The sequence below is a fragment of the Eretmochelys imbricata genome, chromosome 8 (assembly GCF_965152235.1).
Source record: "Eretmochelys imbricata isolate rEreImb1 chromosome 8, rEreImb1.hap1, whole genome shotgun sequence".
In the NCBI taxonomy this organism is placed as follows: Eukaryota; Metazoa; Chordata; order Testudines; family Cheloniidae; genus Eretmochelys; species Eretmochelys imbricata.
In genome coordinates this window covers 87,329,387-87,343,445 of record NC_135579.1, presented here as the reverse complement: position 1 = coordinate 87,343,445, position 14,059 = coordinate 87,329,387, and the positions used below count along the sequence as shown (strand labels likewise).

General features: G+C 40.8%; 1 protein-coding gene across 1 annotated transcript in view; it reads right to left on the bottom strand.

Moving 5' to 3' along the window:
- ANKRD13C (ankyrin repeat domain 13C) overlaps positions 1–14,059 on the bottom strand; it is a 49,573-nt gene that overhangs the window by 13,206 nt on the left and 22,308 nt on the right. Inside the window, exons 5-9 of the mRNA XM_077825418.1 lie at positions 12,478–12,523; positions 11,391–11,457; positions 7,309–7,453; positions 5,198–5,329; positions 2,648–2,809 (exon numbers count right to left, since the gene is read on the bottom strand). Of these exons, the coding sequence (XP_077681544.1) occupies positions 2,648–2,809; positions 5,198–5,329; positions 7,309–7,453; positions 11,391–11,457; positions 12,478–12,523 (552 nt within the window). The remainder of the gene's footprint in view (positions 1–2,647; positions 2,810–5,197; positions 5,330–7,308; positions 7,454–11,390; positions 11,458–12,477; positions 12,524–14,059) is intronic.

Sequence of the window (14,059 nt, the reverse complement as noted above, 5' to 3'; positions counted from 1 at the left end):
GAACTTCAAGCTTGGCTTGCAAGGGGCACTTACTTAGTAGACCGAAGCAGATAACATTACCAAACTAGGTCATTTCCATTAGCAAAAAGAAAGTGTCTATTTAATACCATGAAACATCATTACACACACCACACTAGGACTTAAATTAGGAATCCAGAATGCTTGCCCAATGTTTTATGGTAGCACTCAAGTGTCAGGTTACATCAGGGGCGGGCAAACTTTTTGGCCTGAGAGCCGCATTGGGCTTCTGAAATTGTATGGAGGGCTGGTTAGGGAAGGCTGTGCCTCCCCAAACAGCCAGGCATGGCCCAGCCCCCACCCCCTATCGACCTCCCTGCTTCTCGCCCCCTGGGACTCCTGCCCCATCCAACCCCCCTCCCTGTTCACTGATGGCCCCCCCGGGACCCCTGCCCCATCCACGCCCCCCCACCCCCAGCTCTCGGTCCCCTGACCACCCCCGGACCCTCTACCCCTAACTGCCCCCCACCACCCCATCCAACCCCCTCTTCCTTCCTGACTGCCCCCTCCGACCCCTGCCCCATCCACCCCCCACTCCCTGTCCCCTGACCGCCCCCCATCCCCAACCCCTCCTCTCCTTCCTGACTGCTGCCACCCCGGACCCCTGCCCCCATTCAACCCCCCCGTTCCCCGCCCTCCGACCACGCCAACATCTATCCACACCCCTGCCCTCTATCCAACCCCCGCCCGAGCACCGGTGGCTGGCAGCACAGCTGCACCAGGAGGAGCAGCTGCGCCATGCAGCACAGAGCACCGGGTCAGGCCAGGCTCTGCAGCTGTGCTGCCCCAGGAGCTCGCCCCTCCTGCTGCCCAGAGCGTTGCACCGGCAGCGTGGCGAGGTGAGGCTGCGGGGGAGGGGCCGGGGGCGACCTTCCAGGGCCAGGAGCTCAGGGGCCGGGCAGGACAATCCCATAGGCCGGATGTGGCCCCCGGGCCGTAGTTTGCTTTAGATGGATTACTGGCTGGCTGATTTTAGAAGGTAAATCTATTCCGAGATCAGTTCTGTTCACTGTGTTTATGTTTTAAAAATCACCTATTCTCACCAATGTAAGTGCCTGTTAAAGCAATAGAAAACTAGTGAAAATGTAAAAGTGTCATTAATTCCAAATAAATAAATTACCACATTTATTGTAGGATTTGAGAGCTTTCTATCTACTGAAGTTAATCTCTTCCAATGGAAACTGGACATGCCTGAAGCTTGCTAAAACATTGCTTGTGGATCCCTGTTCCAGGATGATGGTGGAGGGATGCTACTCTCCATTACCATATGTATTCAGAAACTGAATGTACAATTAGTAAGTTAGGGAAAGGTTTTAAAATTGGTAGTAAATTCTCAAAACCCAGTATTTATATATGTACTGGCAAGATTTTCAGAAACAGGTGTCCGATGTTAAACATTTAAAAAAAAAAAAAAAAATCCTGGCTCTATATTCTTAGCACACAAGTCAAAATGTAGTAGCATCCTATTCTCTGAAACACTGTGGTCCAGAAAGACACCCATATAATTACACAACCTGGCACAACTGCACAGTCCTTCCTTACTAAGATTGAACTCACTATCCGTGTAAAAATAGTAAGTTGCTTGGCTGCTCTAATAAATCCCCCAAGCAGCAAGTCCACTGTGACGAGTTACACATTAGTAACATCGAGTAATTCCAATGCTCCCCTACCTCCACTGCCTCCCCACAAGCATAACATCCCTGCAGTCATTTTATGCTGGATGATTTTAACACACAAAAAACTCGACAAAGAGAAAATATTAAATCAATTCACCACATAGTTGAACTCCTCATGCTTTGACTTCATGTAGTAGTTTGCTTTCTTTACATTATGATCACTGAAATATTTGCTATCTATTGAAAGTAACCACAATTAACTCAAAGATAGTAAAGTGATATCCATGCCTTCCTTATATTACCACATTTTACCAAAGAGTGTAGGCCACAAAAGTTGGAATGCATAAAGTTTACCTGAAAATTATGAGACAAAGACTAAAAACAAAAAAGTACATTCAAACATTTAGGATAGTGCAAAGACAGTAAGTCAGTGGTTCTAACTATTTGGTGAATCATTTCCCAGTTCATGAAGGAAAGAGGAAAACTACATCCGATGAAGTGAGCTGTAGCTCACGAAAGCTCATGCTCAAATAAACTGGTTAGTCTCTAAGGTGCCACAAGCACTCCTTTTCTTTTTGCAAAGAGACTAACACGGCTGTTACTCTGAAACCTACATTTTAAGGCTAATCCGGCCCAAAGCTCTAACCAATTGGCCTGATAAGGTACTTAAAAAAGGAACCATCCAGAAACCAGGTCTTGGATAAAATCTGCCTCCCACCTCTATAAAGTGCTCTAGAGGGGAACAGCACTAACAAAAAGATGACCTTCAAAGCAACATTCTAAACTAGAACCGAAAAATCCTGCCAAATAGAAAATGAAAATATTCTGATTCAGTCAGCTAAAAAGACCTCTACCTTATTGTAAAAGCCATCATGAAAGATCAAGGGATCACTCACTGAAATATTCAGTATAATCAGAAGGAATTTTACAGGGGAAAGACCATACTGATTAGAGTTATAAACCAGTTCAGATGTTTTAAACTAAGATTTATACAGATAACAAGCTAACTATACCTCAAAATTTTGTTCCATCAAGTTACCACCTTTACTCAGGCTTTCCATGATGGCCTTATTTCGAAGAATATCCTCCTCACTGAGATGTTCTCTTCTTTTCCTAGATTCTAAAACAAGTCCATTGACCAAGTAGAAGTCTGCCAAGAAGTTTCCTACTCTTTCCTGTAAGATAGATATTTGAATTAATGAACTCAAAAGCTATGATAACTTAAATCAGGAATATTCAAAGACTAAAATGAGTAATACATGAAAGGAAATAAACGTAAGTACATAAGATTGAATGTTATTCTTTAAGTCACCTGTACTGACAGAGGACTTGCATTAACACTGAATATCTCCAACAATGTAAATGCAAGTGCAGCAGAAACACTGGTTGCCCTTGCAAGGATTTCTTTGGGGATAAAAACTTACGTTAGCAAGAAACATCTATTTATGTCAGCATTTCCCAAAGAGCAAATCTGAAGATGGCAAGGGGAAACATGGTTTTTCTTCTGTGCCTGGTACGTTCTAGAACAGCTGACTGTGTCAATTGATATTTTATACAGAACTTATTTTTTGCATATAAAATGGAAAAAGTAAGTTATAAGAACGTGTTCTGATATGAGCTAACTTTTGAGTGACATCACCTAATGCTTCAAAAGAAGGCAAAAATCTTACCCCACACAGGAAGACAACTGGCAGTATATCTATACCTAAGGAGGAAAAACATTCCTTTCATTCCCTTACAAGTGAGCGCTAGTACCTCACAGACAGGTTGGATTCTCCATGTGTCTAGGTTGAATAGCAGGAAGTGTTAGTTTATTTAATCCTTTAAAAAACCACTGCTAAATTATTTGCCATTACTCTTGGTATTACTGTATACAGCTTAGTAATTTAAAATTATAAATGGCATTACTTTCTACTTTACAGCTTTGAATGTCTCTACTCTTATAGAATGAGATAAGAAATAGTAGCCCCACACAATTTTTGTTAACTCCTTTAATTGTTTATAATTCCTCAGGGCCTGATCTTAGGAAATGCTAAGTACCACCTCCTGTGTTCAATGGAACATAAAGCAGCTTGTAGAATCAGGGCCTTATTTCCCATATTTTAGCCTCATCCCTCCCAAACTGCCTTTCTGCACTAAATAATCCTAGAGTAGGTCATCTCCAATATCACAGGTAAATCCCCAACCCCATCTCTCTGACCACTGTTGATATTTTGTGGGCCTATTCTATCTCTGCTTTATCCTCTTGGAGATGACCAAACCTGAACAAGTATAAGGTACTGGCATTCTGTATTTTCACAGGGTCTACAGCTGTAAGAGCAATAACAATTGTAGAGAGTTTGGGGTTTTTCCCCCTGGTTAATTCAAATTAATGTAGATTTCTGCAAGCTCTAAATGTATCTTGGCAAAGTGCAAATACAGTGAGCTGTATTTTGTGTTTGTACCTGACAATGGTGCAGTCTAGTGTAGATTTTGGTGGAATCAGAAGACACAGGGGCATAAAGTGTATTGAGCTCAATTTCTACCCAGAGTTCCAAATTAGCAGGTGTTTCTTCAAAAATGATCAACCAGAGCACAGTTAAAGTTGGTGCACCAAAGAGCACTGGGTGTCTGAAGTGCCTACTAACTAAGCTGACTTTTAACTGTTGCATTTTGCAGGTGAATCCCATGGGATTTTTACACTGTATGCTTTAAAAAAAATTTAATGAAGTTCTATTCTTGCATAATCTTTGTATCTGCCTTTGCTATCTGGGATCTGGAATGTCAGAGGCATGGGCAGAGCACCTAGGTCAGCTGATTATTGCCTCACCTTTCATCTTGCCTGCCCTGAATGGGGAGCTGGGTAGGAGAACTAGATGAAGCAAAGACTGGCTGAAAACTGCATCCTGGCAAGAGGGGAGTGGTTTGACAAGGGACCTAGCAAATGCTGTCAGCTATCAGAAATGGCCCTTGGGAGTTTTTAAGTTGAAGTGTTTCATTAGCCACAGATAATAAAAGGAGTGCCTGAACAATAACCACTATGACTTCTCTTCATCCCATCCTCTGAAAAGGAATTAATATACTTTCTGCCATTGTTTTGGTTTCTATCTAATGTTTTAATATGTCAACTATTACTGTGGCATCTATAAACTGATTCTGTCCAAGCTATAGCAACATGTTTAAACATCTTCATTCTCAAGTCTTCATTACAACATCTTGAATTTGCCTACTCCTCTACTTCCGACTTCAGGTCTTCATAATCTCTTGTTCACTCCCTACTTCTACTGTGGAATACTGCACTTTTCTGTCTCCTTTCCTGTCTCTTCACAATGAGTCCAAGATCCTTTTACTACGTTTCTTACACTGCCTGCACTGTCTGGCATAGACTCTGCTTCAACCACGAACGTAAAAAACCCTCTTCCTCCCTGGCTTACAACTCAAAGAGAGGTGAGATTTAACATGATAAAAATGTTGAAGACAAATAAACATCTCCTCTTTTGCATTAACACCGTCTGCCAGTGCTATTTTGAGCACAGTATCAAAGAAAGGGCTGGATAAGACAGAGAGGCTCTGTTCAGACTTACTGTTTTGTCTTCTCTGAAAAGCCATCCTGTTTGGGCACGCGTGAAGGTAATTGATTTGGTTGATAATGTTGCTGAATAAATATCACTGCTCATTAAAATGTCAACTTCCTCCTCCGTTTCCATCTCAGATTCCTGGAACAAAAGAAATCCTAAAATACTGAACAGTACTTACTGATTATTTTAAACTTTCTCATTTTTACAAGCAGACTGTACATGAATAAGCCTTATACTTTAATTGGACAAATTTTTCTCCCCCAGAAAATTACGGATGCTTCAAGAACTAGTTATCTTATTAGAATAATTCAAAAAATGTCTTATAACATTGGCATTGTAGTACCTTATACAACTAGTATTACGGAAGGAGGCACATGGTCTAAAACTGTGCCAGCCAAATGTACTAATAATTCAGTGTACGTGTACAGTCTCAACTAGTTTAACATTACTATACCACCAATGGAAAAACAGATTCGAACACAGTTTATCTGGTACTGGGGGGGGGGGGGGGGAACCCCAAACAGCATCACTAGTCCCTAACTTCAGTGGTTGATGTTGCGATACGTTTACAACTCTGCTCCAATTTTTCCCTGTTTCTGTGGAAAGGGACAGATAGCTGTCTAAAATCAGTTAAGAAGCTTTAAAGTTATTATTTGAAAGCACCTTGCCCCATTTTGTTGATTTTCAATCACTATCCATGTAAACAGTAGCTTAAAGTCTTTGCTTCAAGAGGCTTAAAAGTATCCAGTATTTTGCATACTTTGTGCTGATGCAGATTGTTTGCTACATACAGTGCCTAAACAGGTTCATAGGTTATAAAGGCCAGAAGATACCATTGTGATCATCTAGTCCAGGGGTTCTCAAACTGGGGCTTGGGACCCCTCAGGGGATCACGTTATTACATTGGGGGGGGGGGTCACGAACTGTCAGCCTCCGACCCAAACCCCACTTTGCCTCCAGCATTTATAATGATATTAAATATATTTAAAAGTGTTTTTAATTTATAAGGGGGGGGTCACACTCAGAGGCTTGCTATGTGAAAGGGGTCAAAACTTAAGGGGTATAAAACTTTGAGAACCACTGATCTACCTAGTTGGGCACATGACTGCCTGCATAACACAAGCCATAGGACTTCCTGAATTAATTCCAATTTAAATAAAAGCATGTATTTTAGAAAAAAACATCCAGTCTTGATTTAAAAAGGACAGTGTAATGATGGAGATCCACCATCTTGGTAAATTGTTCCAACAGTTAAATTACATTCACTTTTAAAAATCTATCCCTTATTTCTACTCTGATTTTTTCTAGTTTCAACTTCCAGCCATTGTATCTTGTTTGTCTGCTAGACTTATGAGTCCCATTATCATATCTTGGTTCCCCATGTAGATACTTATAGACCGCTCAAGTCACCCTTTAACCTTCCATTTGTTTAGCTAAACAGATTGAGTGCTTTGAGTCTATAATTATAAGGCATGTTTTCTAATTCTTTAATCATTCTCGTGGCCCTTCTCCAAACCCTCTTCAATTTATCAACATCCTTCTTGAACTGGGAACACCAGAACCGGACACAGTATTCCAGCAGCAGTTGCACCTGTGCCAAAAACAGAGGCAATATAACCTCTATTCCCACTTGAGAGTCCCCTGTTTATATTTCTAAGGATCCCACTCACTCTTTTGACCAGTGTCACATTGAGAGCTCATGGCATGTCTGGCTGATTATTCACCACAATCCTCATATCTTTCAGAGTTAAGGCTTCCCAAGATAGCATGTCCCCATCCTGTAAGCATGGCCTATATTCTTTGTTCCTGCATGTATGACCTTACATTTGGCTATATTAAAAATGCATTGTTTGCTTGGGCCAGCTTCCCAAGCAATGCAGCTCACTCTGTCAGTGACCTGTCCTCTTGATTATTTACCATCCCCCCAACCATTGTGTCATCAGCAAGATTTCCTTGTAGAACGCTTACCTCATTGCTAAGTATTACTTAAACCCTAGTTGGGTACAGACCCTGACTTTTTAGGAGAATACCCATTTAATATAAGTATTTTATGAGTGCTGAAAACACATAGGTATAAGGTAACATGTTTAACGTCATCTATATATGCAGTTGCTCACCTCATGATGTATTCGCTGGTAAACTTTTTGTTCGTTGTCTAAAACTACAAAAGATTCAGAGGGTGCTGCATCACCATTGAAAATGAAGCTTAAATCCCCTCGTTGGCACTTCATGTCAGTAAAGTCTATGAGAGTTGTGTCAAGCCTGTGGAAATATACCCATGGTAAAGCACCTTTGCAAAAGGAATTATCCAGAAATGTTCAAATATACAAATGAGTTCTATTAACATCCAAAAGCATTGCTTTTTCCCCCCAAAGTGGTATAGTAAAATCTACATTTTCATTGTGTTTTAATATAGTTATTATTGCAAATTTCACTTCTACAAATAGGCAACAAACTACTACTTTTTGCTTATACAATAAATTCCAATGTAGTAAAGATATCTGTATAAATGCAAACTAACAGGTTGTGGCACAAATGCATAGGAAAATCTATAGCATTCAATTATATGAATGTGGTGAAATGTACAGAATTCAATGTGACTTAGTCCTACATTACAAATATGGTTCAGAGGATATTTGTGTTACTTTTATGGCAAAAGATAATGCTTTCCCTTCATATTGTAGGAATACAATAGAATTACAAATGGAAAACATTTTAAGAAAAGCTGCCACTGCATCCTTTTGCCCTCAAAACTGCATTGTATCAGGATACTGACTGATTTTACCTGGCAAATACACGGAGAGGAATTTCCCTAAACACAAGTGGCCACATTCTGATACGTGTTACTCAATATGAGTGAGGATTACTGAACAGTTCACTGATTGCAGCAAGGTTGCAAGTAATGGAATCAGGATCTGGCCCAAATTGAGAAAAGGACCAGCGTGAACTTTGCACTGTCTTGTTTTTGTCATATTTAGCTAGACTATTTCTAACCTTTTAATTTTTTTTTTGTACTTTCAGCAGCATAGGCATAGGGAATACTTCTACTGACCTGTCAAATTAAGAGTTGAGTGGAGCATGAAGTGTTTCCTGATATAAGTCCTGAGGGCTGCCTCCAAAATACATGTTTTTATAGACAGCTAATGCCACCAGATTTGTTTGGTCTAACAGCCACTAGATCTTAAGTTATATTTTTAAACTCAGTTATGCCATTTATTCATCTTTTTAAGTCAAGACAATATAGGGTATTCTCGTGTAGATTCACTCTCAGCTCCCATTACCATTAATGCAATTAGAATCTGCGCAAAGAGACGAGACTTAGGCCGGTCTCAGAGAGATCTGACCTAAAAAGGCAGAACATATTTCTGTGTTAAAAGCTTTAAAGAAAGCAGCAGTTTCTCTGAATAATTTATTATTCTGATTTTTTTTATTTTGGAGCTTAAAAGGAAGAGACACTTGAATCCAACAAAGAATACTACAGCTAATTAAAGAGCTGTCCTGGAAAAGTTGTAGAAACAAAATGGTTTATAACTCTTGCCTCTCAGGATTTGAATATTTGTTCTCTGAAATTATAGTAATGTTTGCCACTGATGTTTTATAGAGCAGTCACTTTTTGAATATCTGAAATCTGCTTTAATTCAAATAATGTTTAAAAATATATTTAACTCACTGAGACATGAATTTGTTACATGACAAATAGTTGGGTACAATTGAACTATTTGTTCCTGGAACTGACTCAGTAAGAAATTAACCAAAATTCATTCTCCAACCATTTGAATTTAAGTTATAGTTATCACTGTCTAGTTAAGTTTTAGAAGCACTTCAGTAATTACAACACATGTTAGTCAAGAGCATCATCTGAGCTGACTTCTAAGAAAACCAACTTTAACACCTAGGAGAGCAGAAAGCTGCATTCCAATGGACAAGAATATCAGAAAACACTTATTCCAAAGATTTTAAAAACACACTATGCCCTGGTCTACACTAGGACTTTAGGTCGAAATTAGCAGCGTTAAATCAATGTAAACCTGCACCTGTCCACACGATGAAACCCTTTATTTTGACTTAAAGGGCTCTTAAAATCGATTTCTTTAGTCCACCCCGACAAGTGGATTAGCGCTTAAATCGGCCTTGCCGGGTTGAATTTGGGGTACTGTGGACACAATTCGACGGTATTGGCCTCCGGGAGCTATCCCAGAGTGCTCCATTGTGACTGCTCTGGACAACACTCTCAACTCAGATGCACGATTGTTTGCCGTTGCTCTGACGCAGGGAGGGGCGACTGACGACGCAGCTTACAGGGTTGGCTTACAGGGAGCTAAAATCAACAAAGGAGGTGGCTTTACATCAAGGAGTATTTCAGGCACGACTTCACAGAGGGTTCCAATAAGAAATGGTGCACCTAAGTTATTGTTCTTATTGGAACAAGGAGGTTAGTCTGGCCTCTGATTGATACATGGCTAGATTTACCTCGCTGCACCTTTTCTGTGAGTGATTGCAGTGTGACCTAGAGGAATGAGTCCCCTAGATGGGTGTGTGTGTGTGTGTGTTTGCAAAATGAGTACAAAACAAATCTCATGTGTGTTTTGATACACTCCATCTATCTTTTACATCTTTGGCTGGCAGCAGACGGTGCAGAAGGACTGCATGCCAGCCACATCTCATGGCTGCTCGGCAGAAGACGGTACAATAGGACTGCTAGCCATCCTCATCTCTTGCCTGCCCGGCAGAAGATGATGCAATAGGACTGCTAGCAATCCGTATCACCTGCCCGCTCACCATAAGATGGTTCAATAGGACTGACTGCAGGACTAAAGAGAATGACTTGATCAAGTCACTCCAAATTTAGTCCCTGCACCCATGTCTGCCCAGGCGCTCCTGATCGACCTCACACAGGCGACCAGGAGCACCTCGGACATGACAATGACGGCTACCAGTCCTATTGCACCATCTACTGCCACAAGGCAATGGGTTGCTGCTGCTATGTAGCAATGCAGTACCGCGTCTGCCAGCACCCAGGAGACATACGGTGACAGTGAGCTGAGCGGGCTCCATGCTTGCCGTGGTATGGCATCTGCATAGGTAACTCAGGAAAAAAGGCGCGAAATGATTGTCTGCCCTTGCTTTCACGGAGGGAGGGAGGGAATGGGGGCCTGACAATATGTACCCAGAACCACCCACGACAATATTTTAGCCCCATCAGGCATTGGGATCTCAACCCAGAATTCCAATGGGCAGCGGAGACTGCGGGAACTGTGGGATAGCTACCCATAGTGCAATGCTCCAGAAGTCGACTCTAGCCTCGGTACTGTACAAGCACTCTGCCGAGTTAATGCACTTAATGAACTTAGAGCATTTTCTGTGGGGACACACACACTCGAAAATATAAAACCGATTTCTAAAAAACTGACTTCTATAAATTCGACCTAATTTCGTAATGTAGACATACCCTAAGCTGCCTTTGGAAGTATTTACAGAATTGAATCAAATAAGAATTTAGATTTGGCCCCAAAGAATCTAAAAGGCAATAAATGGAGACGATTTATTCAGATATCTGTGTCAAAAGAGATTTTTTTCATTAGAGTGTTCTTTGATGCTTGGTCACTTGAAACTGGATAAGTTATAATGCGCTTCACCCACATCCTACAAAACACTGTTATACAACAGGTCTCTCTATTTACAGATTTTCCTTGACTAAATTTCTTCCCTTAATTTTACCCTATTACTCCTAATTATACCCCTAAGATAGAGTTAAGTACAGTCAACAATAATAGCCCACTCCTGTTTGATATTCGAATAATTATAATGCTTGTTTGATTCACTTCCATACAGACCCCCGAAACCTAACCATTACAGAAAGAAATTTTTAATTTAAACAGAACTAAACCTTTACAACTAGCTCAGAATGCAGATCTCAGTTATTTGCAAGGCAGTTCTATTCTGTTAAATAAACAACAGGGGTTTTTTTGTTTTTAAAAAGGACAATGTGCAACTTAAACTCCTTCCACCTCCCACACCCTTTTAAACAAAATCATGCAAGCATAACACTGTTTCGGAAAGCTCTACAGGCTGGAGCCATTATAGCCTTCAAACCGCTACCAAAAGTGATATTTCAGTTGCACTGCTGGAGTTCTGTAATAAACACTTAGTTTTATAACTTAAGTTTACAATAGTACAAACCAGTACTGATATTACTTACCTGATATTTATACCTTGTTTGTATATTTTACACGCATCGGAAGGCAGAATTCGGGAAAGTAAAGGCACTATATGTATAAAAGAAAAGTATTAATACTGAACAAGACATAAGAAATATAACTAAGTACTTTTGTGCAACCGTCTCTCAGCAATATACATTTAATAAAACACTGCAAATTTCACCCATCTTCAGATACTGCTGTATTTTAAGTATAGAACTATGCCCATTAGTTACACTTATAGCTAAAACCTCAAGTGAACATTAAACCAGCAGTGAAACTGGGCATCAGGACAGTCTTATAATATTAATATGTGAGAAGACAGATATAACACAACTGACTGCATTTTTAAAAGCATCATTTGTTTTACAGCAGTAAAAAAGTTTATGGTTAAAAATGCCCCAGAATGTTCTGAGTGGTGTTATAAAGGCACAAAACAAATTGCAGAGTCAATTGAACCTACTGAGAAGAGGAATAATTGCTCTGAAATGCACTGTCCAGGATGTTCTTCTTCTGAAACTGGATTTACACAAAGAGGACTCAACTATAGATCAACAGAATGGGATGGTTTAGGGAAAGCCATTAGAGGATGCACTCCACTCAAGGCTGTGCTGCTCACCATTGTCGGAGATTGGTGGTGGAACCACAATACAGTTCTTGCTATACTCCTGGTTCCTATTTTCCCTGGCAGAGGCTGACTACCATATCAAGGCATTGTGAGGCCTGCATCACCACACCAAGAAGGCCCAGTTCCCTCCCTGTCTGGCCCTTTCTGATACTGCACACCTATACAGAAAGGTGCAGTGCCAGCTCGACAGACAGAGCACAATTTACTTTGTAACATACCAAGTTGTTGCTACATGTACATCTGCTCAACAAATTTTCGTACCTCAGCAGATGCTTATTTTTCCATGCTTCAATTCCAAATTGGCTTTGAAATTCTGCACACAACATCTAAAAGGAAGGAGGGGTCTCCGTGGGGTTTAATTTTTTTCTTTCAACAATGCTGAAGTCTAATTTTAGGGGGATACTACAGATTCCCTTTCTGTGCACCTACCAGAACATAAAGATAGGTAGTATAGCTCTTACCCCAACTTTGAAAATCCCAGTGAAGTTCTAGATAGAAGTCACCTAGCTGTGAAAAAAATATGAATGTATCATTAGCTTGACAGCTGTTTAACATTTCTGGGAAGACACGCAAAATGCAAATTTCATCTTGGGAAAGGCTAGATAAAACGAAGACGGTATCAGTGAATAAAAAAAAAAATCTAGCGTTCGTTCCTTCAATGTTATCATTTGAAAAACAATTAAATTAACATTTTTTAATTCCAACTAGAGCAGAGTGAATATGATGAAGTTACAAATTGAGAGGCTAAACTGCCCATTAGTACCTTTATTTCTGAATTTCTTTATTTGCAATCATTCAAGCTTTTCTTGGCCTGGGGACAAGCAATTTGTTGTAAATATCCAATATTAAAAATTCAGGCTATGTCAGCTACTTTGATTGAACACCCCAGTCAGGAAGCACTGCTTGTCCTATAATTAGGGAAGTACAACTCTATTATGGTGAGAAATATAACTCTATTACAAACATTCATATTTACAAGTTCAAAATTGTGCTTTCTTCAAATTTCTGCATCAGAATAGTTGCAGAAAGCAAAAACAAAAAGGTATAGGAGTAAAGTACTTTTTCAAGCATTTTTTTTTAAACAACAACTTGAGGTATTCATCCATTTCTAATCTCAACATGGAGATTAGAAAAATGATCTTGTTTTAGTGTGAAAGAGGAATACCCCATGTGACAGGGTTGGGCCGGATGGCTACAGGAGAGTAATTTTTTTTTTTTTAAAGCAGAAAAGAATTTTATTTGTGTAACACTTACAAAAAATCACCAAAAGGGATAAAGCAAAACTATGCAACAAAACAAAAGCAAATGCAAGGTATGACACAGCAGCCTTCAGGAGGGAGAAGTGTTCAGGCTAGCCTGGGCCCAGAGTGGGGGGGCTTCCTCGACACTCATGGTCTTCCATCCACCTGAGTTACCTAGTGCCACGCCCAGTGTCACCAATTATTCCTCTCCTGAGAGTGCCTAACAAGATGGGCATGGCTGCGGGGTGGGGAGACGTACACCCACGTGTGATAGGACCCCTCCTAGGTGACAGTGATGATGGTATCCACAGCGGCAACGGCTGGGGCTGGGGTCTCGGGTCTCTCGCTCTTCCCCTCAATCAAAGGGTCAGATGGAGGGAACCGGACGGGATCACCGAGCAAAGAACCTCGGACAGCGCCCACCGCTCCTCGAAGGCGTCAAGGGAGTCAGTGGACGCTGCCCGATACGTGAATGTACTGAGGATTGGAAAATGGCCCTACAGTCACAGGACACTTCATTGGCCAGCCTCCCCTCTCTGGTTTTATAAATGGCTGTTTTAGCTAGGGCTAGGAGGAGGTTAACCAGGAGATCCTGCGACTTGGTGGGGACCACGGATGGGGAGTGTGTAAATAAAAAGGTGAGGGGAAAAGTGTAGCCAAAAGCGTAATAAAATATTCATGAGGAGCCAGAAAAGGAGCTGCAGCCTGGCACATTCTAAATATACATGTGCCAGGATTTCCCTCACGTTGCAAAAAGGGCAAGTATCCGGGATGGGGGTGAACCGCGTCAAAAACACGCCTG